At 35.9% G+C, this 26,134-nt stretch overlaps 3 protein-coding genes across 3 annotated transcripts in view; 1 reads left to right on the forward strand and 2 right to left on the reverse strand.

Annotated features, from left to right (window-relative positions):
• fcer1g (Fc epsilon receptor IgFc epsilon receptor Ig) overlaps positions 1-3,902 on the forward strand; it is a 5,334-nt gene extending 1,432 nt beyond the window's left edge. The window contains exons 2-5 of the mRNA XM_058782064.1: positions 663-760; positions 1,398-1,430; positions 2,240-2,269; positions 2,682-3,902. Of these exons, the coding sequence (XP_058638047.1) occupies positions 663-760; positions 1,398-1,430; positions 2,240-2,269; positions 2,682-2,744 (224 nt within the window). The 3' untranslated portion in view covers positions 2,745-3,902. The remainder of the gene's footprint in view (positions 1-662; positions 761-1,397; positions 1,431-2,239; positions 2,270-2,681) is intronic.
• Positions 3,903-10,929: 7,027 nt separating this feature from the next.
• LOC131543864 (L-selectin-like) lies at positions 10,930-11,682 on the reverse strand. The gene has a single exon (XM_058781679.1). The coding sequence runs from the start codon at positions 11,680-11,682 to the stop codon at positions 10,930-10,932; it is 753 nt and encodes a 250-aa protein (XP_058637662.1).
• A 13,348-nt stretch (positions 11,683-25,030) lies between these two features.
• On the reverse strand, positions 25,031-25,783 carry LOC131543865 (lymphocyte antigen 75-like). The gene has a single exon (XM_058781680.1). The coding sequence runs from the start codon at positions 25,781-25,783 to the stop codon at positions 25,031-25,033; it is 753 nt and encodes a 250-aa protein (XP_058637663.1).
• Positions 25,784-26,134: the final 351 nt, after the last annotated feature.

Genomic DNA, 26,134 nt, shown 5'->3' on the forward strand with positions numbered 1-26,134 from the left:
GAGCATGTGGTCAGTGGAATACTGTGAATTTACGTGAAAAGAGAAGTAACACTATATTTTAGGATATGATACTAAGTGAGAAACATCACATGCGTTTGCTATTTTTTTTAACATCTCAGCACATTAAGGCATTAGTCTCACAAAAGCTTTTTTTATGTCATTTATTTTATTATTATTGTTTTTTTAATACCCATGGCTTTTTGCAACATTTTCCGCATATGCGCAATTAAAATGATTAATTGTAAAATATTGTGCAATGATTAAATGTACGAGTCATGGTACAATATTCCCAAAAATCATAGTTCATGTATTGATGTCTGATAATTAGAACTTGTTTATAGTTTAAACACAAATGATTTCTTATCTTTCATGCTGTATAAACATTATAAGAGCATCACCAATTGGATGCAATTCTAAAGATTTCATGCATCAATTTTTGCAATTTAATAATAAACACAAATTTGCAGAGAATTTATTAAAATAAAGCAGATAAAGAGTATATACACTCATATTATGTATAGTAGGAGAGACCTATGAAACTGAGTCACGGACCATTTTGTGCAATTATAAAAAAAACATCTTTTCAGTGTTAATATTTAATTGTTATAAAATACCTTATCTGTAGTTTTTTCGTTTCCTAATTAACTACATTTTTTTTGAAGATGCGATGAGTTTAAAAGAGCCGCAGATATGCTACATCTTGGATGCGGTTCTGTTCATCTATGGGATTGTTCTGACTGTCCTGTACTGCAGAATGAAGGTACTGTATATTTGAGCAAACTCGTTGTTGTTTTTTTTGTATCTTGAATGTGAAATTCTAACATGATTTAATAATTTAAATAAATTCAATTAGTTTAAAACTAGTCTAAATCTCATATAACAGGCCTGATTTGAGTATATGCCATCCTGAAATTATTTGTTAAAAGCAATTATATTTAAGTTATTAATTTAATGCAAACAATTAATATCTTTGTATATACTGTTGGACAAAAAAAAAAGTGAACACCTGGTAAATAGGCAGTATTTTTTTATTAAGGTGTTTTACCACCATTTTCCTTTAATACAGCTTCCAACATTCTTAGATCAGATTCATACAGCTTTGTAATAGTCTCCATTTGAATGTTTTCTATAAAAAAAACATCTGCAGGTGTGTTGGAGGAGGGAATCGGCTTCTAACATTTAAAACCGTCCACATATAGCAGACAAAAAAAAAAAGAAAAAAGATAAGATCGCAATGTTTGTCTATCACTGTAGCCTACAAATGATATTAACCCCTGCATTAATGGGTTTTCACATTATTTTGCCTACACGCACACACACACACACACACTTCTGTAATATGAAATGTATACATCATATTGTAGAAGATTATTATTAATATGTTCATTCTTTGGCAGATGCGAAGTAAACAAGCAGAAAAATATTCAGGGGTAAGACTGGTTGTTATCTATCTATCTGTCTATCTATCTATCTATCTATCTATCTATCTATCTATCTGTCTATCTGTCTGTCTGTCTATCTATCTATCTATCTATCTATCTATCTATCTATCTATCTATCTATCTATCTATCTATCTATCTATCTATCTATCTATCTATCTGTGTTAACTATTAATATACTTAAAGCAACCCAAATGTGAGCAGTGTACATTTCTTAAACTTCACAAGTTTCATGAGACTCAATCTTATGTTTCAATCGCCAAAATTATCTTCTTTTGCTTACTATTCTTCTCCACCCCTTTCACACTTTTACATCCTGTCTTGAACTGTGAAGTCCTTTCTAAAAATTATTATGTCTGTTTTCAGCATGAAACCTTTCACACATAAGTGTACTCTGCCTGTATGCAGCCTTTTACATTTTTAAAAAAAATTTATTTATAATCGACACCTTACACTACATAAAACAATGCTTCCAAAAGAGGGTTTTTGCATGATGCCATAGAAGAACCATTCTCGCTTCCCCAAAAAAAACTTTCATTCGGCAGTTTCTTAAGAGAAATTTCCTTAAATCTCAAGGTTCTGCGGATGTTAAAGGTTCTTCATGGAACTACAGATGCCAATAAAAAAATCGTTATTTTTAAGAGTGCGATGCAACAGAAGAATACTGTTTACCATATGTGACAAATAACACTGTCCTTTAAAAACCTTTGTAGCTCTGCATGTGCGCATTTCTTTTTTGTGAGTGTCTGTATTGTTGCAGGCTTTCTAATGTTTTTTTTTTTTTTCTGATCGTTTACAGAAGAAAGATGCCGGTGAAGCGGTTTATGAGGTATTTTTGTTGTGTTGTGGTTGTTCAATACTCTGTGTAGCCATAGTTTAGACCTTTCTTGTGTCTATGTGTATATTCTTTATTTGTACTTTGTGTTCTATTGTAAGATCAGTGAAAGGCACAAAAACGGGTTAAACATAATTTTAATTCCACAGACACACACTATTCATTTATATTACCACACATATTCAAATTGTTATGCAACTCTTTGAAGGTGTAAAGAATATCTAAATCCTGTATGAGAGGATGTTATTGAGTAAGTAATGTAGTGATAACATGCAGCGATTTCATAGCATTTAACTGATGTACATGAAATTTCTGAAGCGTTGTGGTTGATCTGGTGAATTTCTATTGAAATGGCGCTGACTTTCTGCCACATCCGTGTCGTCCTTCTCTCTCCTCCACACCACAGGGTCTCAAGCCTCATGATCAGGACACATATGAGACCATCAAAATGAAAAAAGGAAAACAATGAGACTCGAGGAAAAAGGAGGGAAGCAAGTTTCTGGACTTAATACCACTGTCATCTTAAGCATGCCCCTACTGTAAATAAGCTCTCGAAAGAATATTTTATGTTTATACTGTAATAACTTTTGGTAATCACTTACGTCAGGCTTTTTGTTTGCTGTTTGTTTGGCAGGCAGACACCAATATTCAAACAGAATGCAAAAGGAACATGTATTTTTGCGTGATTATTCTACTTGTGGTTTAGTTTTACATTTTTGATGAATGTATTTTTGTCTTGCCTTTAAACTACATTTTAAGCTTCTAACATGTATACCACAGCTGCGTGTCACTATTTTTCGAGGCTAACTTCCTGCTCTAGCTTCAACATGCCACCAACACCACAGAGTCCGAGTCATTTCCTGTTTTAAAGAGTACATGAGTGGTCTGACAAAAAGTGCATCTGACTTTGACCACAGGTGTGAGAGATGGAAACAGAGCAGTGTTTGGTTGTATAAGTGTGTAGGCCTTTTCTTTCCATTGGTTTAAGAATAAGCACTCATATTGTTTTGCTGTGTGGCAAAACAATTTTTTTTTTCTTTTTAGCTACATTGTGGCGTTTGAGAAAACGACTATATATGAAACAAAAATCATATAGCATTGATGCTCAGAATTTATTATAAGCGTATTTAATTAAGTGTGCCTAAAATGTAATTATTTTGTCCAGTTATGCTTACATGTTGTGCTTTTTTTGGGCCAATATCTATTACTGTCATCATGAAATGGTTTCATTTCCTTTCCACAAAATAGTCTGTTTTCAGTTCTTGCATAAGTGGATTTGCAGATAGATTTGCAGAAACATTTAATTTTGTCAAAATTAACAAGAATCCTTTAATATTTGATCAATTTGTAATGTAAACACACTTACAGTATGTAAGATGTAAAATAATAATAATAACAAGAGCACTGTATTTAGACAGTGAAATGACATGGTCTTTGTTTTAATTATCTGTTGTTGTTTTTTTACCTTACATCAATAGATTTCAGACAGTGGTGATGATACACAATCCCTCTATTCTTTTATAATTATTTTATTTTGTCAAAATGAAAAATAATTTTAAGAATATTAAAAGAACAGTATTTGACCTTTTGAAAAATAAAATGAATAAAATGTTTATTTTATGAATTACTTCCTGTTACTCTCTTTATTATTTGATCATCTTGTAATGTAATCACATTTACAGTAATTAAGATGACAATTTGAGTAAAATTACTGTGCAGTGAAATATAAACTTCTTTTTTGGGAGAAAAATACTTGTAATTCATGCTGAAAAGTTACAGTGTCGTAGGTCTGAATGTGTGTACATGTATATATCAACAAAACATATATGGAATCAAATAATAATTAAAATTGATACTTCTTACCATGGCAAATATTATTTGGTTAACAAGATTTCACTTTATTTTTCACAAGAAAAATTTGCCTACGAGTACATAGCTGACATCTACATAGCATCAAGTCCAGTCACCTTTATTTCTATAGCACTTTATAAAATACATATTGTTTCAAAGCCGCTTTAAAGTAATAAACAGGAAAATAATAGCAAAGTTCGTCAATTATGAAACAAGTTAAATTCAGCTAAGCAACTCTACAAAGACAACGTTATTCAGCTCGAGTCAGTTCAGTTGATTCAATTCAGTATCATCCAGCTTTGTTTTGTTCTCATCCCATAGTGCCATCAAATCGATAATAGAAATAGTAACAGCAAAAATAATCTTCATTTGAATTGATTTAGGGTTCTTTAGTAAGCCATGATTATTTACTAGGCATGACATTATCATTGCACATGCCAAACTGATTCAATTACTGCTTCCTTCAGCTGTCACTTCTTGAGACAGAGAAAGTTGAGTTTTTGTTCACAGTTGTCAGGTTTCCAAACAATCTTTTTATTATTAAACACTCCACAGCGCTGATCCACAGGAGGGCACTGTGGCTCCCCCTCAGATGACCAGCCCTTATATTCAAAGTTATTCCCATCTACCCAAAACCAATGACCGGCTATGAACCGTAGACCAATCCACACATCGTCCACAAGGGCTGGCGCACTCTTATCCTTCGCCTCTATCATCTTATAATCTGAGGTTAGGCCGGCCATATCAACATGGTTTTGTCTGCAATATTCCAGGGCCTCAATCCATGTGTTTTCCTTCTGCACCAGGATCAGCTCAAAGACCTCCATACAATAAAACGTTATAGATAAAAGGCAAGTGGCATCATGTACCTTACCATTTGATTTTAGGACCACAGCACACTGTTCATGCAAAGCATCAGGTTGCCCCGCGTCCCACATGATATTAGATGCATTCTCACCTCCGCTCCATTTCCACAGCAGTGGGTTTTGGGAATCTCTCTGAAGTCCAATCCAGAAATTTTCAGAAGTGATCTTTGGATTCGCAGAGAGCAGTTTCACTTCTATGTTGCTGGCGGTGGACAGGTCATCATGGTACTTTCTGCAGTACTGCTGTGCATCTGTCCATGTCATGCTCTCATTCACATAAATGTGTTGTCTGTAGAGGCTGGTGTTCACAATAAAGAGAGACAAAACCAGAAACACAGTCACTGTGGCCTTCATTGCCATACTGTCAATGTATCCAGTGTTGGAACAAGAGCAGAAATGTGGTGAAGTTTTCAAGTCTGCATTTATTTATTTACAGCAATTTGATACCACACCTCTCCAATGATTTCCTACATAACAGACCAATAAAAGCAGTCCTGACCAATTATAGGATTGGCCCTTCCTCCTCTTTTGTCCCATATTGCACACCCCACCACTGGAAGCGGTATGCCTATATATCACAGGACAAAAACAAAATGTGATTTGACTTACAAACGTGTGAAGGAAGTGGAAACGAACTGTGGATCTTTCATATTGTAATTTTCATACATCAACGCTCTTCATTTCCATCCTCAACCACTCAAAATGTACGAACATTTCCAGAAAAAAATCAGCCTGTTATGAAAGAATTGCGAAAAAAATAACTTCCTTTTCATGATTTTATTTACAATAAATGAAAACATGTTTAATTATCTCTCCTTAAAGTTGGCATGGAAAAAAAGTTGCATTATCTTGACTTTTTTCCACTATTGAAGCTTGTTTCCACCACGGCATAAAAAAATTAAACAGATATTTTTGACTTCTGACTTTTTTTTCCTCACAATTCTGAGTTTATATCTCACAACTGTAACTTTTTTTCTTGTAATCGACCCTTCGCAAAGACCCGCCCCCTTAGTTTCTGCTGCTTGGTCTGACAAGCCATTGCGTTATTACGACACGTGTTGTCATGCAGTGAAAAATACATCAACGTGCTGACAAGACAGAGCAGGTTACTTCTGGTATGAAACAAAGTCTTAGCTTTCAAAATTTGTCATTTTATTAAAGAAATTCAAACAATAAATAGTCTTTTGTGGCTCTTTAATGTGTCGTGGCAGATCGCTGTAGCGCCTCAGTTCAAGCGGCACGTGAACCAATCATCTCTTCCTCTTTACTAACATGAAATAAATATGAATGAACAAAGTATTTTGTTTCAACCGCTGAAAGAAGTCAATACTCACAATTTTTCAAGTTCAAGTCCACCGACGTTAATCTACTCTCCTGTCTGGTTTGTTTGTTTGATGGACAAAATGACAGATTCAGTGTTATGGTTGTTAATGTCAGATCTCCCGTAAGAAAAACAATGTTAGAAATCTGAGTTGATATTTTGCAGTTTTTTTCTCAGAATTGCCAGAAAAAAAAAGAGAGAAGAGAATTGTGAGATAAAAAGTCACTACTATATTTTTAATTTTTTAATTCATGGCCTTAATAAGCTTCCATATACTGTATCCAAATGAAACATTTTTATAAAATAAAAAATGTAGGGAGGAATTGGATTGGATTGTCAATTTTACTGACTTTAAGAATCAGAATCAGAGACAGAAACAGCTTTATTGCCAAGTTGCGCATACAAGGAATTTGTTTTAGTGTCGCAAGCTTCCAGTACACAGAGACAACAACAACACACAGACAATAAGCATAAGATGAGAATAAAAATACACACATATGTAAATATAAATAGACAAAAATAGAAAAAATAAATAGAAAAAATTAAATAAATTCTATGTACAGTTGTGCTTTATGATATAGAATTAGAGGAGATGCAGGGATGTACTAAGATGTAGGTGGTAACAAATAAATAGAAGGTTATTGCACATATCTTTATTGCGCAATGGGGGGAACATTTAACTGATCATAAGGTAGATTGCCTGGGGGAAGAAACTGTTCTTGTGCCTGGCTGTCCTGATATTTGCGGCTCTGAAGCTCTGGCCAGATGGCAAAGGTTCAAAAAGGGGATGGCTTGGATGTGAGGGATCCAGAGTGATTTTCCTCACTCTGGATGTATACAGTTCTTGGAAGGTGAGCACCAATAATCCTCTCGGCAGTCCGAACCGTTCTCTGTAGTCTTCTGATGTCTGATATTGTAGCTGAACCAAACCAGACAGTTATTGATGTGTGACTCAAAGACGGCTGAGTAGAACTGTTTCAGCAGCTCCTGTGACAAGATGAACTTCCTCAGCTGGCGAAATGTTAAAATGTTACATGTGTTGCGTTTGAGCCTGATTTGACCCATTTATTATATGTTACAAAAAACGTTGTGGTTTCCTGTCTGTATGACTGTCAGTGTGAGTGGAAATGAGGATCCATCACATTATGTATGTACAGAGGGCAACCCAGCATGTCTGTTCATATAAAAATGTGGATATATGGAATTTTGAATTACTGTATTTCACTCATGTTCTAATCCATTCTCGATATTTATCCTTAAAGTTTATTAACTCTTTCAACGCCATTGACGAGATATCTCGTCAATTAAGAGACAACACTTCCCCGCCATTGACGAGTTTTTACGGCAATCCGTGTTCTAGGTGTATTACGGTAAGGAAAGCCCTAGCGCATGTCCTGAATGAGTTACGGGACTTCCGGGTCTTTAGGGTGCGAATAGAAGACGATCGGCATAAATGGAAGGATCAGAGAAAATAAAGATCATGGCCGTTTCTCAAACGGAAGGCTGCATCACAAAGCGGTCCATTAGAATATCATTAAAATTAATCCAGCCTATGGAAATTCGAATGGTTGGCAGGTGAAGAGAACGCTTGGTTGAGCACTGCACGTTTCAAAATCAAGACCAGGTGCTGGTGTTTTTATATCACTGTATTTCTGAAGGAAACCAACTGTCTTCAGAAAATTTTGGATATCATTTTCATTTCATCTTGCATGTAATGTCTGATAAAGCCGCGTTTGTGAGCTCTGCTTTGTGTACAGCGTTACCGGGGAAACCTCGCTCCCGCTTCAACAGCGCCTCCTGCTGACAGAGAATTAATTTGCATATATATATGCCGCCACAAATAGTGTAACTCCGTGGGGCTATGGTATAAATAAATTCAACTGTATAACAGTTTCACTACAATTCATGTTATGATGTTAGAATTAAAGTACAATAAACATAATACATATTACCATTGCACTTATCTGTGCATAGTAAATGCAGTTATTTTTAAGCTGTTGTTGACATCCTATCTAAAACGTGATTTAACAAAAAAAAACAACAACAACAACAATAAAGTTACCACTTTAATATGTCTTGCAATATCCGTGCATGCAAAGGTTCTGTGCAATCCTCTTGTTCAATATTCTCGGGGTCTGAATTGATATGGCAATACTAATGAACTTGCTGTTTTGGCAAGGGGCGGGGCAGTACTGAAACACCGTCTAAGCTGTTCGCCAATCACAACGCACTGGGACAGCTAACCAATCACAACACATTTCGTTTTTCGGAACGCGGGCCTTCATCAAACCCGGAACTAATCGAGTCGTTTGTGCCAGGCTAGGGAGAAAAGTATTGCAATAATGTAAATTATGTGAAAAATAATGCGATTTTCGAACCACCAAGCATGAGAGCATGTTCTAGTACACCCCCAAAACAAAATCAAGACTTTGTAAAAGAGCATAATAGGACCCCTTTAAATTTTCCATATCAACCTTTTCTTTTGTCTTGCTTGCTCTTATTTTACATTTACTTTGTCACTATTAAAAGCTATCCCTCATAATAATACATCATAAATACATCAAGCATTTGAGGATTGCATAATATTAGAAAAGACGTTTACTTTGTTAACTTAAGCAGGGTTTAAAATACTTTAGGGGATACTGAAGCCTAAATAAAGGTGACATTGAAACACGGGGCATTTTAAGCATGGCCTGAGAGGCAAATCAGAAGATGCAAAGAATTATCGTTTAACCTTTAAATTGTAGGACAACACAATTAGACAAATTCAGATTTCCCTCAGAAACAAGTGTAATGTTAAAATGCTTCCACTTATGTAAAAACTGGATTTGGTTACTGTGCATATTTCCCTGCTCACATCTGACACGAATAATCTCTGTAAGAGAAATGTGACTCAACACACTGTACTTTGAGATTTCAAAGCAGTTACTAACTAGTATATCTACAATTACATAATGCTTTGAATTCAATGCTTTCACAAATGTTATTTTTCATCTATTACTTAAATGAAGGGCATTTTAATTATTTCGATGGAAATGATTGATATAATATAAAAGCATCAAATTAGGAAAATTAGGAAATTACACTCTGACACTGGGGATTTCCATCATGTAGAAACCTTTTTCTCTTGCTGCGTCTCATTCTGCTCTATAGTTCCCCATTTCATGAATCAGCAAGCCTATGTCATGAACATTCAGGCACCATTAAGAGCCTTCAGGCTTTGGACAGGCTTTTTGTTTATTATGCATCTTTATTTCTGTTAAAAGCAATTTAGGCTATATATTTTTCTAATATATCATCCATCCAATCTTTTACGATTTCTCTTTAGCCTACCTAAAGCCATTTCCTTCATAATATCATCATTGTTTGGGAAGTGACATTTTTGGTGTGAAAGCAACAGCCTAGTCTATCATTCTTTTCTTTAATTTGTAGGCTAGTCTTAATTTGTTATTTTATATTGTTTTCACCTACATTTGTTGTGAGTTGAATATGTTTGTATGCATGTATAATTAAAAATGGTTCCATTTCTACGATCCTCTTATTAACGATATGATTCTATTGGGAAGCGTAGCCTGGATTGAATGATTCGTTCATAAATTGGACCGATCTGAGTCTCGGGACCATCTTGCAGATTCATTTGCAGAGGTAAACAACAAACTGGAGGTCAGTAAATGGCTTAATTTTTGGTCTATTGGTCCCGCAAAGTTATCTTATTGCTTCAGAAGACTTGGAATATAGCACATACAGTCAAGGATTACTTTTATCATACATTTGAGTCCTTTTGTAAGCTTGAAACTGAGAAGGCAGTTCTGTGTGGAAAGCGGAATTCCACTTTTGTGTTGCTACAACAGCAACATTGTATATGTGCCTAAAAGCGATTGATAGGGTGAGTAAAGGATGACAGATTTTTCATATTTGGGTGAACTATTTTAGTAACTATTCCAACTTATCCAATGCGAGAGTGAGTGAAGTGATTCAGATCATTTTACTCACCACTTTCTGAATCAAAAAAGTGCTTTTTGATTGGCTATTGTATGGAACATAGATGATTTTGATTCCGTTATGTCAACATCTTTAATATACTCTTAAGAAAATGGTTCTAAATAGAGTCAGATTAGGGTTCTAGGCATTTAAATAACATTTTAATAATTGTTTCATAATTAATTTTATTTTTACTCCTCTGTGCTTGGTCTTATATACTGTAGCCTCTATTAGGGATTAATTATAAAGCAAGCTGTGCCAATTAGGTACATTTATTTTTATTGACATGGGAAACTCTACAGTAACTGAATACATTAATAAATGATAACTGACACTGAACACGAATAAAGACATAAAATACATTTAAAAAACACAAAATAGATGCAATAGAAGCAACAACAACAACAAAAGTCAATTGGAAAGGACATGATTGGTAGGAAACCAGTTACAGTTCAATAATGAGGGAGTGAAGAAGTGTAAACTCCAACACAAAGAACTTTTTCCACATAAAAGGGTTCTTCAGGATGAAATATTCTTAAATAGAACCGTTTAAGGAACCTTTAAAGAAACATTTTTAGAGTAGTTTTACTTAATAATTTAAGAAATCATTACTCAAATAAATCAGATATTTCATTTCATGGTTTATTGAGACAGAGAAAGTTTAACCTCCTCTCACAGTCCACAGGTTTCCAACCCATACTATTACGGTTCAGAACTGCACAGCGCTGATTCATAGGGCACTGGAGCTCTCCACCTGAAGACCAGACCTTATATTCAAAAGCTTCTCTATTTGCCCAAAACCAGTGACCAGCGATAAAGCGCAGACCAATCCACACATTATCTGTCAAGGCTGCTGTACTCTTATCTTTTGCCTTTTCCATGATCCTATCTGAGTTCAGTACGGCCAGATCTCTGTAGTTTTGTCTGCAGTATAGCAGGGCCTCTTCCCATGTACTTTCCTGCTGCACCAAGATTAGCTCCATGTCCTCCATACAATAAAATGGCATAGTCATGTCACAATTAGCATCATGCACTTTAGAAGAGGACCTTTTGACAGAACAACAATATTCATTATAATAATTAGGTTGGCCTTCGTCCCAGTTGACATCAGTTGCAAGTGCAACCTCACCTCCGGTCCATGTCCACAGGAAATAACTTCTCCTAAGTCCAATCCAATAAAAATCCTCAGTGATCTGCGGATTTTCAGAGAGCAGTTGCAGTTCTTCATTGCTTACAGTGGACAGGTCATCATAGTAATTCTTGCAGTAGGACTGTGCATCTGACCACTTCATACTGTTATTCACGTAGTAGTGTTTTCTGTGGTCGCTGGTGTTCAGTCCAAAGAGACTCAAAAACAGAAAAACAGTGATTGTAGCCTTCGGTGCCATATTGCCAAAGTATCCAGTGTTTTAACGTCAGCAGGAATGTCCAAAATGAGTAAACAAATCAAGATTTCTTACTTGTAGACCAGTAAGACAGCCTTGACCAATCAAAGTTTACGCTAGTCTTTACTTGTAAGACTCCTCCTCTTGACTCCTTATTCCCTTGTGTTGCTTTTTATTGGACTCCCCAACCCTAGAGAGTACAGTATATTTCCTTTTTTTTTTTAATAATGTGAACTGACACCCAAAAAAAAAAAAAAAAAGTGCACAAATTCTCTTATGAACAGTATGTCCACCTACAGTATAAGGTAAATGAAATGTTTTTGTATGCTCAAAACAACAACAACAACAAAACGATAATTTCACAATCCATTGCAATCAATCACAATAAATTATTATTATTGCAGTAGACTGATCAACTATTTATCTGTTCTGGCTCACTGTAGATCTTGGCTATATAATGATCAGTGTGCTAAAAAAATACTGATAGAAGCAGACTTCACCTTTTGCGTGTTATTTTGAAGATACTTTAATATAGCATGTTACTGGAACTGAAGAAGTGTCCTTTTTTAAAAAAAAAAGACCTGTGATGCAAATCAGAGGATGCAAATATCGTAGACCTTTCAAACTAACATAAGGACAAAGTAAAAAAAATTCAAATTGACCTCAGAAAAGGGTAAAGTGCTTCTGAATATGCATAAGTGAATATATTTATAATGTCTATTAAATGTACTGTATGAAAAATACATTTTGAGATTTGTAAAGGATTATAGTCAGCAGTGTTATTAAAAAGCAACCATGTGCTTCAAGATGGTAGGAGGGCGGTGGCAAGAATGCAGTGCTGCGGTTAAATCTCAAACAAAACCAGTGATTTACACTATTGATGGTCATGTTATAGTGGATTATGAATTTTTAAACTTTCTTATTATAAAGATGAAAACCTTGAATCAGGAAGATATTATCTTATGGACACTTTTCACAAAACTGTGATGACGTGTTTCAACGGTCATCAGCACTATAAAGTTTTTTAGATTTAGATTTTTAAAACGTTTGTACTAGGGATGGGATATGGGTCACGAGTTTTGAATATTCGATTAGTTGATTTAATAATAGAATATGGAATAGGCTGTGAGATTTTTTTAAATTTGTTTTTACAATAATTCTCCATGTTTTCGGTGCTGATGTGGTGGTGACGCGTTCATGTAACCAGAGGGCGGCACTCAGGGGTTTCAGCCCCCAAAATATCATTTATAACACTCACTTTTAATATATATATATGATATACACTACCAGTCAAAAGTTTTTGAACAGTAAGATTTTTAATGTTTTTAAAGAAGTCTCTTCTGCTCACCAAGCCTGCATTTATTTGATCCAAAATACAGCAAAAGCTGTAATATTGAGAAATATTTTTACTATTTAAAATAACTGTTTTCTGTTTGAATATATTTTAAAATATAATTTATTCCTGTGATTTCAGAGCTGAATTTTCAGCATCATTACTCCAGTCACATGATCCTTCAGAAATAATTTACATATTCTGATTTGCTGCTCAAAAAACATAGAGTTCAACTAAGAGTTTTAGAAAAAAAAAATCACGTGTATGGGACATCCAAAAATTACACTTCAAAAACTACACAAAGTGAATATGACAGTAACGCATGCAACCCCTGTTAATGAATCAGTGTCTTCTTAAGTGAAATGATAGGCTTATGTAAGAAGGAAACTACTGATATTTTAAACTTGACCGTCGTGTTCACTTGGTGTGGGTTCTGAAGTGGTTCTGTTTTGCATTATCTGGACTAAAAATCTTTGCTTGTGTTCATCTGAAGAAAGAAAGTCATAAACATCCGGAATGACGTGAGGGTCAGTAAATAATGAGAGAATTTTCATTTTTGGGTGAACTATTCCTTTGAAGAGCAAGATGTGATGCAGAGGCTAGAAACATATTCCACACAGAATACTAGAATGTGTTGAATTAATGAGGAGAGTCATAGAATTAAACATACAACATTAACGTTTTGAAAGGCCACTTTTTTTGTGTGTTGTCTATTCAACGTCACTGTCTGACAGGATAATTAATCTTTTGATTATTTATTTGGGGCTTTTAGAGTTTTTTTTTTTTTCTCAGCAAATATTGATAAATAATTATTTGTTACTAATTAATTAGATTAATTAATGAGCAAATTATGTAATTATTAAGAAAAACATTGACAGTCCTGATTCCTACTCAATGTGTCATATAATGACATATTATAAATACAACTTATCCACTACCTGTGAGAACATCACTAAACATGAATTACAATTAATTTAACAAACAATGCTTATTTAAACACTTTTGGAGATTTTTAATTAAGAAAATATTTCCACAAAAATATTAATGGTATTTAAATTCTCATCACCGATTATATTTGCATTCAATCTTGTGTATTCAGATAATATATTACACAGCTAATGGCTCTATCAAAACAGAACAAATAATGAATAAACATTTTTTGGGAAAATGCAACTTTGCTACCTCAACATGCTTCCTCGGATTTGATGGTGAACTTTTGAAGCCAGACATTTACGCTGTCAATACAGGAGACAAACCAATGGGCCACTGGCTGCTCACTGTTCCTGTGTGATGGTCCTTGGCAAAAAAAAAACAAACAAAAAAAACATTCTGTCGGTCCCTAAAGTGCGTCGGCCCACCGTGAAAATGCCCGGTATGCCCGATTACCAATCCAGCCCTGGTGGCACTCATAGATATGTATGGTGGCGCTGCCAATAGACTAAGAACGTACAATAGAGAATGTGAAGCTACGTCACGCCGCGTTGCATGCTGGGGCGCTGCTGCCATTCTGGGATGATCACCCTCTGCTACAAATGCTGAAATTAAAGGGTTAGTTCACCCAAAAATGATAATTAGTCCATATTTTATTCACCCTTAAGACATCCACCCAGATAGCAAAATTCCTGAGGCCCAGATACGGCCCACACCTGACACTTTCATCTGGCCCTCATACCGCGTGGAATGATGGCATTGGGCGGTCCACTCCTGTTTGCCTGACTTGTGCCACAAGTAAGCCAAAGGAAGACCCAATGTCAGCCATGAATAAACCAAATAAAGCAGAACTGGCTCAAATCTGTGCCACGTTGATTTTAATTCTGGCCCAGATCCAGCCCAGATCCAACACCTTGCTCCGGCCCACATACTGTGAAGAATAATGGCACTTGGGCGGTCCCCTCTTGTTTGTAAAATCTGGGCCACAAGCAAGCCAAAGGAAGGCCCAATGTCAGCCATGAATAAACCAAATAAAGCAGAACTGGCCCAAATCTGGGCCACATTGATTTTAATTCTGGCCCAGATTTTGCCGTGGTACTGCGGGTTACACAAGCAACATGCCCGTGGACACTGCAGACTAGCGGTCTGCATGTGTACTGCACGTCGACACGGACAACAACGCAGAAGTATAAATGAAAACTGACGCATAGCCTACGCTGTAAAGGCTACGGAGTAATTCGGACGCAGAAGTATAAATCAGCCTTTACATCCATTTAGTACAGGCCATAAGAAGGCCAGAAGTGTCGTATCATTGCCTTAAGTAGCCCACATCCGCATACTATCTGGGCTAGGTGTATATGACTTTCTTCTTTCAGACGAATCCAATCGGATTTATATTAAAAATTGTCCTGACTCTTTTTTAGAATGGGGGTAGGCGGGTGTTTTTGTTCAACAGTCAACCTATTATTCCCCTTTTTACAAGATGTAAAATAAGTCTCTGATGTCCCCATGTATATGTGATATATGTGAAGTTTTAGCTCAATATACACCACAGATAAATTTTTATAGCTTGTTACAATTACCACTTTTAGGGTATGAGCCAAAACGTGCTGATTTTGAGTATGTTGCTTGAAATGCAAATGAGCTGTTGCTCCCGGAGAAGAGGGCAGAGCTTCAAGAGCTCAAGCTCTAGCATTAGCAGTGCTAGCCTTTGCAAATAAACATTCCACTATTAGTACAAGCCTGTTATCTTTAAAAACGTACTCGGTTTCAAAGTCAGTCATCTGATTATACTGTGCATATAAAAAATTAGCGTTTATGAATTACACAGACGGGGAGCACGGTGGGATAAAAATAACAACATAGCTCGTTTTATTCTATCACAAACTTTATAAGTCCCACTTCTGATTATGAGCTCGACAACTTCAAGAGATCGACTCACAATGCTTTCAATTGCTTTCTTGTGATACTTTGTCTGGAGCTGACGTTCATGCGCGTTTGAATCTCGCAAAAAACAATGCTTGTTTATAGGAGCAAAGGAAGCAAAGTTTCCTTACTTTACCAAAGGAAAACCAGCCTCCTCTTGACTCATATCGAAATCCTCTGTCATTTTTCTTTACAAATCCTCGTTTTGTACTTTTAATACGTGACCAGCATTTTATTTTGTTCTCTCTCCGTCGCACTTCCGTATTTGTCACTAATCATCAGCGCATGCGCTATGCCTACATCCTACGTCAGGGGTTCTCAAAGTCTACATTCAAAGGTCCAAATCGGAATTTTCATCAATGTCAAAGGTCAGGACCAGAACAATTGGTTGGAACAAAACTTGTTTTTAATAAACATGCGTAACAAATCAACAAAATTTTTTTGGAAAAATAAAGTGCCTTTTGCATTCAAAATACATTAATAACAAGTGCAAAAGTTGCAAAACAATTAATTTAAGTGTCAGCAATAGAGGTTAACCGATATGGGTTTTTCTCTGGCCGATGCTGATAATTAGAAATCAGGGCAGCCAATGACCAATATATGATGCCGATTTTTTTGGCTCACAAACGCTACATTACGGGAAAGACAAAATTAAAATTACATCAAGCTTTTCTGAAGATGGTCGGTTCTTTTCAAAGATACATTCATATAAAAACACCTGCGCCACATTTTAATTTTGAAACGTGCAGTACTCATGTTTATTCAACAAAGTATAAGCCTTTTGGAAAATCTATTTGTGCCGGTCAGTTTTGATATAGCGGCGGGCTGCCACAAATAAATCAATGTATGGGAAACACTGCTACAAATGGTCATATCTAAGTGATAAAAAAAAATAAATAAAAAAAAAATTAAAATAACGCGATTATCACTGGATGACATGACAACAATGTCACGCAGGAAAAGTTTGAATATCTCGTCTTCACTTTCATTTCGGATGATCTCTAAAAAGACATAAAAAAAAACTAAACAAATGATTTATAAGTTTAACATGCGTTTGTCAAAGTAGAAAATCCACACTTTTAATCCCTCACACACAATTAGTGCTCTTGAAATACGAAATGGAGGCGAGTCCAGATTGTATTCCCTCCAGGTCCGGATCCAGACCAGAGTCCGGACTATGAGAAGTGCTGTCCTACGTCATCCGCCCGGAACGGCTTCCACCTACGACAGTTAGCAGAAGTGAGAAAAATGTGTGTATATCATTTTAAATATGGATATTTTTCTAGCAAAAATGCATCGATTTGTTACAGGAGGCCTTTATTCACCCCCCGGAGCCGTGTGAGGCACGTTTTAATATGGATGGATGCGCTTTATTTGACTACTTTTGGACTGTTTAACAAAAACACCCGCCCATGCCATTACAAAGCTTGAAAGAGCCAGGACAATTTTTAATGTAACTCTGAAAGAAGAAAGTCATATACACCTAGGATGCCTTGAGGGTGAGTAAAACATGGACTAATTTTCATTTTTGGGTGAACTAACCCTTTAATACAGATACCCGCTTATTTTTTGTTTAGTTTTTGCCTTTAAGTTAAATATTCACATTCTTCATTGGATCAATTGCAGGGAAGACAAGCTAGTTTATCGCTTCGCATGATAATTCGATGATTTCTCTTAAGTTTTGTAGAATTTGGTTTACAATGTTGATCTGCTTACCTTGAAAACAGTGTCGTGTGCTGCTGCTTCAGCCATCATATGGTAGATTATCCAAATAAAGTTTTGGATAATTCAACAAGCTGACAGACGTCGATCCATTTCTTTGTTGGAAACATTTTGGGGCAGTCCGTGTGTGTGTGTGTGTGTGTGTACACGTGCACGCACTTGGATGGGATAAATGCAGAGCACAAATTCTGTATGTTTATATTAATTTCAACAAATGATAAAATTAAATCCCTGGAAGCTTGTGAACAGTTTTGTAGCATTTTAAAATGCTGGCTTAATGTAGTAAGACAGTGATGCTAAGACATGCAGATGAGCCCAGATTATTAACACAACTTGTTTAACCCTTGTGCATCAATAAAAAAAGTGACATATAGGTCCATAGTGGACAAAAATGTCCATGTCAAAAAACGGTCATAAAAATTTTAAGCTTGGGAGCACAGACTTAAGTTTGGTCTCATTTTAAAGAAGACCCATGGCAGATTATTGTTGAAGTAAAAAGTTTAAAAAGTGAAACCAAAAAAAAGTTGTACAGGTTTAAGTTTATGAAAATTATTTATGAACAACATTTTATATAAAATATATATTTTATGAAACATGTTGAACTCTAAACCTGCTAGAAAATCAAAGCCATAAATCTAAACAAGTTGTGTTCCAAACTTGAGGTTGATATCTCAAAAAATGAGCTTTCAGTAAAATTTTGTTTGGGCGCAGTACCAAATTTTCCCCATTAGATGCCAGCAAAACTCCGCTGGTGCACACAGTGGTTGGATTTGTGATTTGCAGTCAAGTTTTTCTCTCTCAAATATTACAAGAACACACACATACACACACAATTTTTTTAATGACACACATACAAACCACACTCTAACATCCATACCAACACACCCACACAATTATAGCTGCATTATTTATCCAATTGGCTCTATAATATGCAGCAGCAGAAAACAGGAATAAAGCAAGTATTTGCTTTATAGGTTAAACCTGAAAAAATGGCACCATCTGGTAAAAAATTAAATTTTGAAGCCTTGCCAACAGAATGAAAGCCTATTAACAAAAAGTACATCATTTAATTTAGAGTGATTATGCTGGTTCTCATACTCTCTGGAAGTTTACCATTTATCAATGCATTCTGAAAGACAAAGAGTAATTTAGGTGCTAGAAATTCTGAATTTTTTTTACAAAAGTCAGAGGGCAAGGCATCTTCCCCTGGGGCACGGTCGGGTTTGAGATCACGTATGGCCAGTGTTGGGCTAGTTACTCAAAGAATGTAATATATTACTCATTAATAATTACTCCTTTCAAAAGTAATATTGTTACTTTACTTATTACTTTCTGGCAACAGTAATTAGTTACACTACTAGTTACATTACTTTTTCTTCACGCCCCACAGAAGTTGTAACTGTGTATCTTCCAGATAAAATTCTTCTAGAATGTTACTAACAACATATTTCTGCCTCATCATTTGACCAAAATCCACATTGTATCGCAGTCAGAAGTTGTTACAAACACTCAATAGTGATTGATAGTGGCATTCAAGTAGAAGTGTTGTATTCATCTCATTAATTGTCATGTGTAGCTTGAAGTAATTTCTCTGTTAACCATATGCGATTAAATTTCGTTATGTATTTTATCACATGAGTTTGTAAGAAACTATTTAATTTTCCCAAAATATTTTGAATTATATTCATATAATGTACCACATGCTGATCAGAGGGATGTAATGCCAGAGTAAAGTAAAGCCACAACTTACACAACAGATCTTTTTTCCTGACAAAATCAATATGATGCAATATTTCTATCTGCTGAATGTAGGCTTTTCCATATTCCAAGCTTGTCTGCTGCACCGGGGACATCACATGCATGTGCGAGTCATGAAAACTATGAAAATAAATCTAGGAATTATTTGATTGTTGGATTTTAAATCAGCGGGGTGGAGGCATCAAAAGTAACTAAGCTGTTTTATGGAAAGTAACTGTAATATTATTACTGAAATCTTATTAGTAATTAGTTACACTACTAGTTACTGCAAAAAGTAATATTATTACAGTAACTAAATTACTAGTAACTAGTTACTACCCAACACTGCGTATGGCATCCTTAATTTCTTCCAATGTGATGTCACTTTCTAGAGAGTCCCTGTCAAATGTAGATATACATGGAATCTGTAGGGAAGAGAAGAATTGGTCATATTTTCCAATGGGTTCTTCCCCTTGTGATGTATAAAGCTCTTGATAGAAATTTGTAAAAGCCTTATTAATTTCCTTTCCATCTGTAATCAGTTTATCTTTATCGTCAAAGATAGAAGGAATAAAATTCTGCGTGCTGAGCTGTTTGACTCTATGTGCCAAATATTTACCTGCTTTCTCGCCTTTTTCATAATAGTTTTGTTTTGTGCAAAATAAGGCAAATTCAGCTTTTTTCTGTATAATATCATTTAGTTCCAATTTCAGACTATTCAATTTATTAAAAGTTACGGGATCCGGATGACTATAATGTTGTTTTTTCAGAGACCTAATTGTTTCTTCCAATTTAATTAGTTTTTCACGTTCCATACTTTTACGCAGCGAACAGTGTTGAATAAGTCTACCCCTCAAGAAAGCCTTAAAAGCATCCCATGTTATACCAGGGTCAGTGGCAGATAGGGTTGGGTACCGTTCACATTTGAACCGGTATCGGTACCGGTACCTGAAATTCGGTACCGGTACCCAACGGTACCTTTTTTCGGTACTTTACTCTCTCTGTGTAATAACAAAAACATTTATTTCAGTGAAAAAATAAGTCCAAAACTCTCAATTTCAACATTTTTAACAATAGGGCCCTAGAATTTTTTTTTTCTTCCAGACATTTTGGGGTTTTATTTTTTCTGATAATCAAATGAAGACATTAAACATTTATTTATTTTTAATCATATGAAAATGAAACCATTTTATTTTTTGGCAAACAAACAGAGGTTTACTGTTAAAATTAATACATGGTAGAAAAATTGTGTGAATATTCCTTTAAAAAGTTCTAATAATAATTGTATTTTTTTCCACAATTAAGTTATTAATGTGGTTGTAATTATTTTTTCATTTAATTGTTTTATTTAATTTTTCAGTAAGTGGAATATATAAAGATGTACATTATACAGTACAAAAGTAATACAAGAGCAATATATTTCTGTTACGTGTTAAACCGCACTTTTATTTTGACAGGTTGCCGTGAAGTGTGTGTGTACAATATAATATGCTGGTTTTCTCAAATGTAATGGTAAAATTCTCATGAAGTGACTCTAACAGCCTGTAAGTTCATGTGTTCATGTTGTGAGATGCAGAGTTCACGTGTGCTTCAGTATTTGTGTAGTAAACGAAACCGCGTCTCCGCCATTCATACATACCGAGGATAACGGAACATGCAGGATTCATATTTAAACCGTCTTTTGCGTTTTAATATTCGCATACACTAGTTCATATCGCGAATCGAATTAAGTGACAGACCTTCTTTTTTCATCCAAAACTTGACAAATTGCGTGGCATTCCGCGCTATAGAGTAAATTCCGGTCTTATGAATGGACTCCGTATCCTGTCCGCGTCTTCTCGGAAACCATGACCCTAGAAATTTAAGCACACGTCAGAACATTTCGGTTTGCCCTGTGTGTTGTGTTTTAAAGAGTTGTAGTGGTGACATCATCTCTCTCTCTCTCTCTCTGTCTCTCTCGTAAGCGCCCAAATGCGTTCTCAGGTACCGAAATGTGGTACCGAATGATTTGGTGTGAATCGATACTCGGTAGTACCGACGCAATTCGGTCGGTACCCTTAAAAGTACCGAGTTCGGTACCCAACCCTAGTGGCAGAGCCCTCATTATAGCCAGTATTCATCCATTGCTGTTTGTATAAAGGAACATGAGATCTCATTTTGCAATAATGAGTTGTTAAAGCGCCACCTTGTGCTTTTCCTATTGTTTGCGGTCATAATGACTACATCCACTGGAGCGTGATCTGAGAGAACAATATTCCCGATTGAAGCAGATTGAACCTGATTTACCAGTTGTTTTGAGATTAAAATATAGTCAATCCTTGAGTATGACTGATGAGGATGGGAGAAGAATGTGAAATCTTTCTCCAGTGTATGCAGTGTGCGCCATATACAGGTGCATCTCAATAAATTAGAATGTCATGGAAAAGTTCATTTATTTCAGTAATTCAACTCAAATTGTGAAACTCGTGTATTAAATAAATTCAGTGCACACAGACTGAAGTAGTTTAAGTCTTTGTTTCTTTTAATTGTGATGATTTTGGCTCACATTTAACAAAAACCCACCAATTCAGTATCTCAACAAATTAGAATACTTCATAAGACCAATAGAAAAAAACATTTTTAGTGAATTGTTGGCCTTCTGGAAAGTGTTCATTTACTGTATATGTACTCAATACTTGGTAGGGGCTCCTTTTGCTTTAATTACTGCCTCAGTTCGGCGTGGCATGGAGGTGATCAGTTTGTGGCACTGCTGAGGTGGTATGGAAGCCCAGGTTTCTTTGACAGTGGCCTTCAGCTCATCTGCATTTTTTGGTCTCTTGTTTCTCATTTTCCTCTTGACAATACCCCACAGATTCTCTATGGGGTTCAGGTCTGGTGAGTTTGCTGGCCAGTCAAGCACACCAACACCATGGTCATTTAACCAACTTTTGGTGCTTTTGGCAGTGTGGGCAGGTGCCAAATCCTGCTGGAAAATGAAATCAGCATTTTTAAAAAGCTGGTCAGCAGAAGGAAGCATGAAGTGCTCCAAAATGTCTTGGTAAATGGGTGCAGTGACTTTGGTTTTCAAAAAACACAATGGACCAACACCAGCAGATGACACTGCACCCCAAATCATCACAGACTGAGGAAACTTAACACTGGACTATAACAATTTCAACTCAAATGAATGTTTCATCATGTTTCATTTATTTGACAAATAATTTTGTATTGTAGTGTCAGGGGCATCATGTACTCATTATTTTTGAGGGGGCACGAGTGAAGGGTTATACCACTGTATACCACTGTATAACTGATATAGGCTTATGTCCCTACTGAGAAAAAATAAAACAAAATATAACCATCACAGAAAATTTTTATGGTTTTCACTACATAAATCATTACAAACATTACAAACCATCAAATTCTAACCATTAAAAAATGGTTTTCTGTAGTGTGTTTTGGGACATATTCCATTAGGATTTATTGGTTTTAACAAGCCACCAATAGAAGGCAACCAATTACCAGTAGAGACCTACATTACATTACAGTTTCCAGTAAAACCAATACTTGGGCTATGAGCTTCTCCACCCTTCCTCCAGACTCTAGTTCCTTGGTTTCCAAATTAAATACAAAACTTGCTCTCATCTTAAAAGAGGACTTTGGACCACTGGGCAACAGTCCAGTTCTTCTTCTCCTTAGCCCAGGTAAGACGCCTCTGACGTTGTCTGTGGTTCAGGAGTGGCTTAACAGGAGGAATACGACAACTGTAGCCAAATTCCTTGACACGTCTGTGTGTGGTGGCTCTTGATGCCTTGACCCCAGCCTCAGTCCATTCCTTGTGAAGTTCACCCAAATTCTTGAATCGATTTTGCTTGACAATCCTCATAAGGCTGCGGTTCTCTCGGTTGGTTGTGCACCTTTTTCTTCCACACTTTTTCCTTCCACTCAACTTTCTGTTAACATGCTTGGATACAGCACTCTGTGAACAGCCAGCTTCTTTGGCAATGAATGTTTGTGACTTACCCTCCTTGTGAAGGGTGTCAATGATTGTCTTCTGGACAACTGTCAGACCAGCAGTCTTCCCCATGATTGTGTAGCCTAGTGAACCTTTACTTGTTGAGGCACATGACTATTAACTAATTGTTAAGTAATATGTCATTGTGGTTATAGATTTTGAATTAGTTAGTTAGTCGAGTGCCTCAACAAGTAAAGTCATAACATAATGATACCCATGCAAATCATTAGCTAATGATTAATTAAAGCAGACAACTGGAAGTTTAAAGGCATGGCTTCGACCCAATGTGGTGATTAACATATGCATTTACTTCATTAGTTAATAAAATAAGTTATTAGGTAGTTAATATATTATGACGCATTTAAATGATAACAATTTATTGATTACTTACTCTATGAATCATATCGAATTCTCATTTGTTGCTGATGCAGTAATTGTTAATAAATGGTTTAGTTCTTCATGAGTTACACATTAACTCATGATTATCTGTGCATTTGTTAAGCATGAATTAATGCATATTAGTGTCACCGTATTGTAAAGTGTTACCGCAATATCTTTGTTTCTCATGTATCTTTATTTCTAGTAAAATAAATGTATATGGATTTTTATGGATGACCAATGAGAAAGGCTGAATTATGAATATTTGGGGGTTTTATGACCCTTTGTCTGAGAGCATGGTTCGAATGGCTCTGGCAGTCTATACTTTGATCAAATTACAAACACACATGGCATTCTATGAGGAGGTGGTGTACACCAAAGTGTGTGTCATCAAATGAGCATTAATTTGGTAGGAGACACGATATAGGTGGGGTTACATTAACTAGTACTTCACTCATAAAGCATGCATAAAACAAAATACAATGCAAGAAACAATATAAAAGATAGTTAAAATCGTACACACAATGTCCTGGGATGCATGTTTATCTGTAGAAAGGTTTGTCTATGAGTGACAAGGAGGAAAGTTTTGTTTGTATGGGCATTGCGTAGGTTTCAGAAGGGTTTGTTCTTACGACATTTCACATCTCACATACTTTTGAGCAATAAAACAGTCTTATCAGATGATTGCCCTGGTAACTGAGCCCTTTCGGGTGCTCTTTCGGGGGGAAGGGTCCATGGACCCTCACAGTGAGAGGGTTTGCTGGTTTATTCATTAAATATAATGAATAAATGTGTGTCTGATTAGTCCAAATGCTACACAGATTTGAAAAACAAAAAGGTGGGAATGAAGAACTCTAAACTTTAACACGAACATTTTCCACATAAAAGGGTTCTTCCGGATAATATGGTTCTAGAATTGTGTAAAGAATCTTTAAAGAACCATAGTTTAGAGTGTAGTTTTATTTAATGGTTTAACAAAGCAAAATAAGTACAAACTAAAATAAATGAGTAATCTGACAGAAAGATATTGGAGTTTGAAAGTTAGTAGCCTACAACAGGCTTGAATGTGTGTATCACGTACCAAAAAACTACATCTAAACATTTTATTTTTAAATTATTACCAATGTAAAGTTTAAAATTGCAAAATGACAATGAGCTAACAGCATTTTATTGTTTTTTCAACTAGACTTTATCGCTATTATCACAATGCACCTATATTAACTATTAAAATAGGCTTCAAAATCAATTTCTATTTTAAAGTGATTTTAACGTTTGGCTCTTTAGTCTAGTTTAGGCTTGTTGTCATCAAATAAATCAGATATTACATTTCATCATTTCTTGATACAGAAAAAGTTTAACCTCTTCTCACAGTCCACGGGTTTCCAACCCATACTATTACGGTTCAGAACTGCACAGCACTGATTCATAGGGCACTGGAGCTCTCCACCTGAAGACCAGACCTTATATCCAAAAGCTTCTCCATTTGCCCAAAACCAGTGACCAGCGATAAAGCGCAGACCAATCCACACATTATCTGTCAGGGCTGCTGTGCTCTGAACTCTCGCCTCAGTCATGATCTCATCTGAGTTCAGTATGGCCAGATCTTTGTAGTTTTGTCTGCAGTATAGCAGGGCCTCTTCCCATGTACTTTCCTGCTGCACCAGGATCAGGTCCAGGTCCAGGTCCTCCATACAATAACATGTTATTTTCAAACCACAATAAGCATCATGCACTTTAGAAGTGGACTTTTTGACAGCACCACATTGTTCACCCACAGAATCTGGTTGATTTTCATCCCAGTTGACATCAGTTGCATCGTCACCTCCGGTCCATTTCCACTTTATTAGGATGTGGGAAGCTCTCTTGAGTCCAATCCAATAAAAATCCGTAGTGACCTGCGGATTTTCAGAGAGCAGTTGCAGTTCTTCATTGCTTACAGTGGACAGGTCATCATAGTAATTCTTGGAGTAGGACTGGGCATCTGACCACTTCATACTGTTATTCACGTAGTAGTGTTGGATGCTAATGTTCAGTCCAAAGAGACTCAAAAACAGAAAAACAGTAATCATAGCCTTCGGTGCCATATTGCCAAAGTATCCAGTGTTTTAACATCAGCAGGAATAAGGATCACATATCCAGATTTCTTATTTGTAGACCAGTAAACCAGCCTTGACCAATCAAAGATTAGTCTTTACTTAGTAATACTCTTCCTCTTGACTCCATATTCCTTTATGTTGCTTTTTATTAGACTCCCCAACCCTGGAGAGTGTATTTCTTTTTTTAAAGTTTTGGATGAAAATAATGTGATCTGACACAAAATAATGCACCTTTCATGAACGCTATTTCCACCTACAGTATAAGGCAAATCAATCGCAATTATTATTATTGCAGCAGACTGATCAACTATTTATCTGTTCTGGCCCACTGTAGATCTT

Source organism: Onychostoma macrolepis, chromosome 07, assembly GCF_012432095.1.
Source record: "Onychostoma macrolepis isolate SWU-2019 chromosome 07, ASM1243209v1, whole genome shotgun sequence".
Taxonomy (NCBI): domain Eukaryota; kingdom Metazoa; phylum Chordata; class Actinopteri; order Cypriniformes; family Cyprinidae; genus Onychostoma; species Onychostoma macrolepis.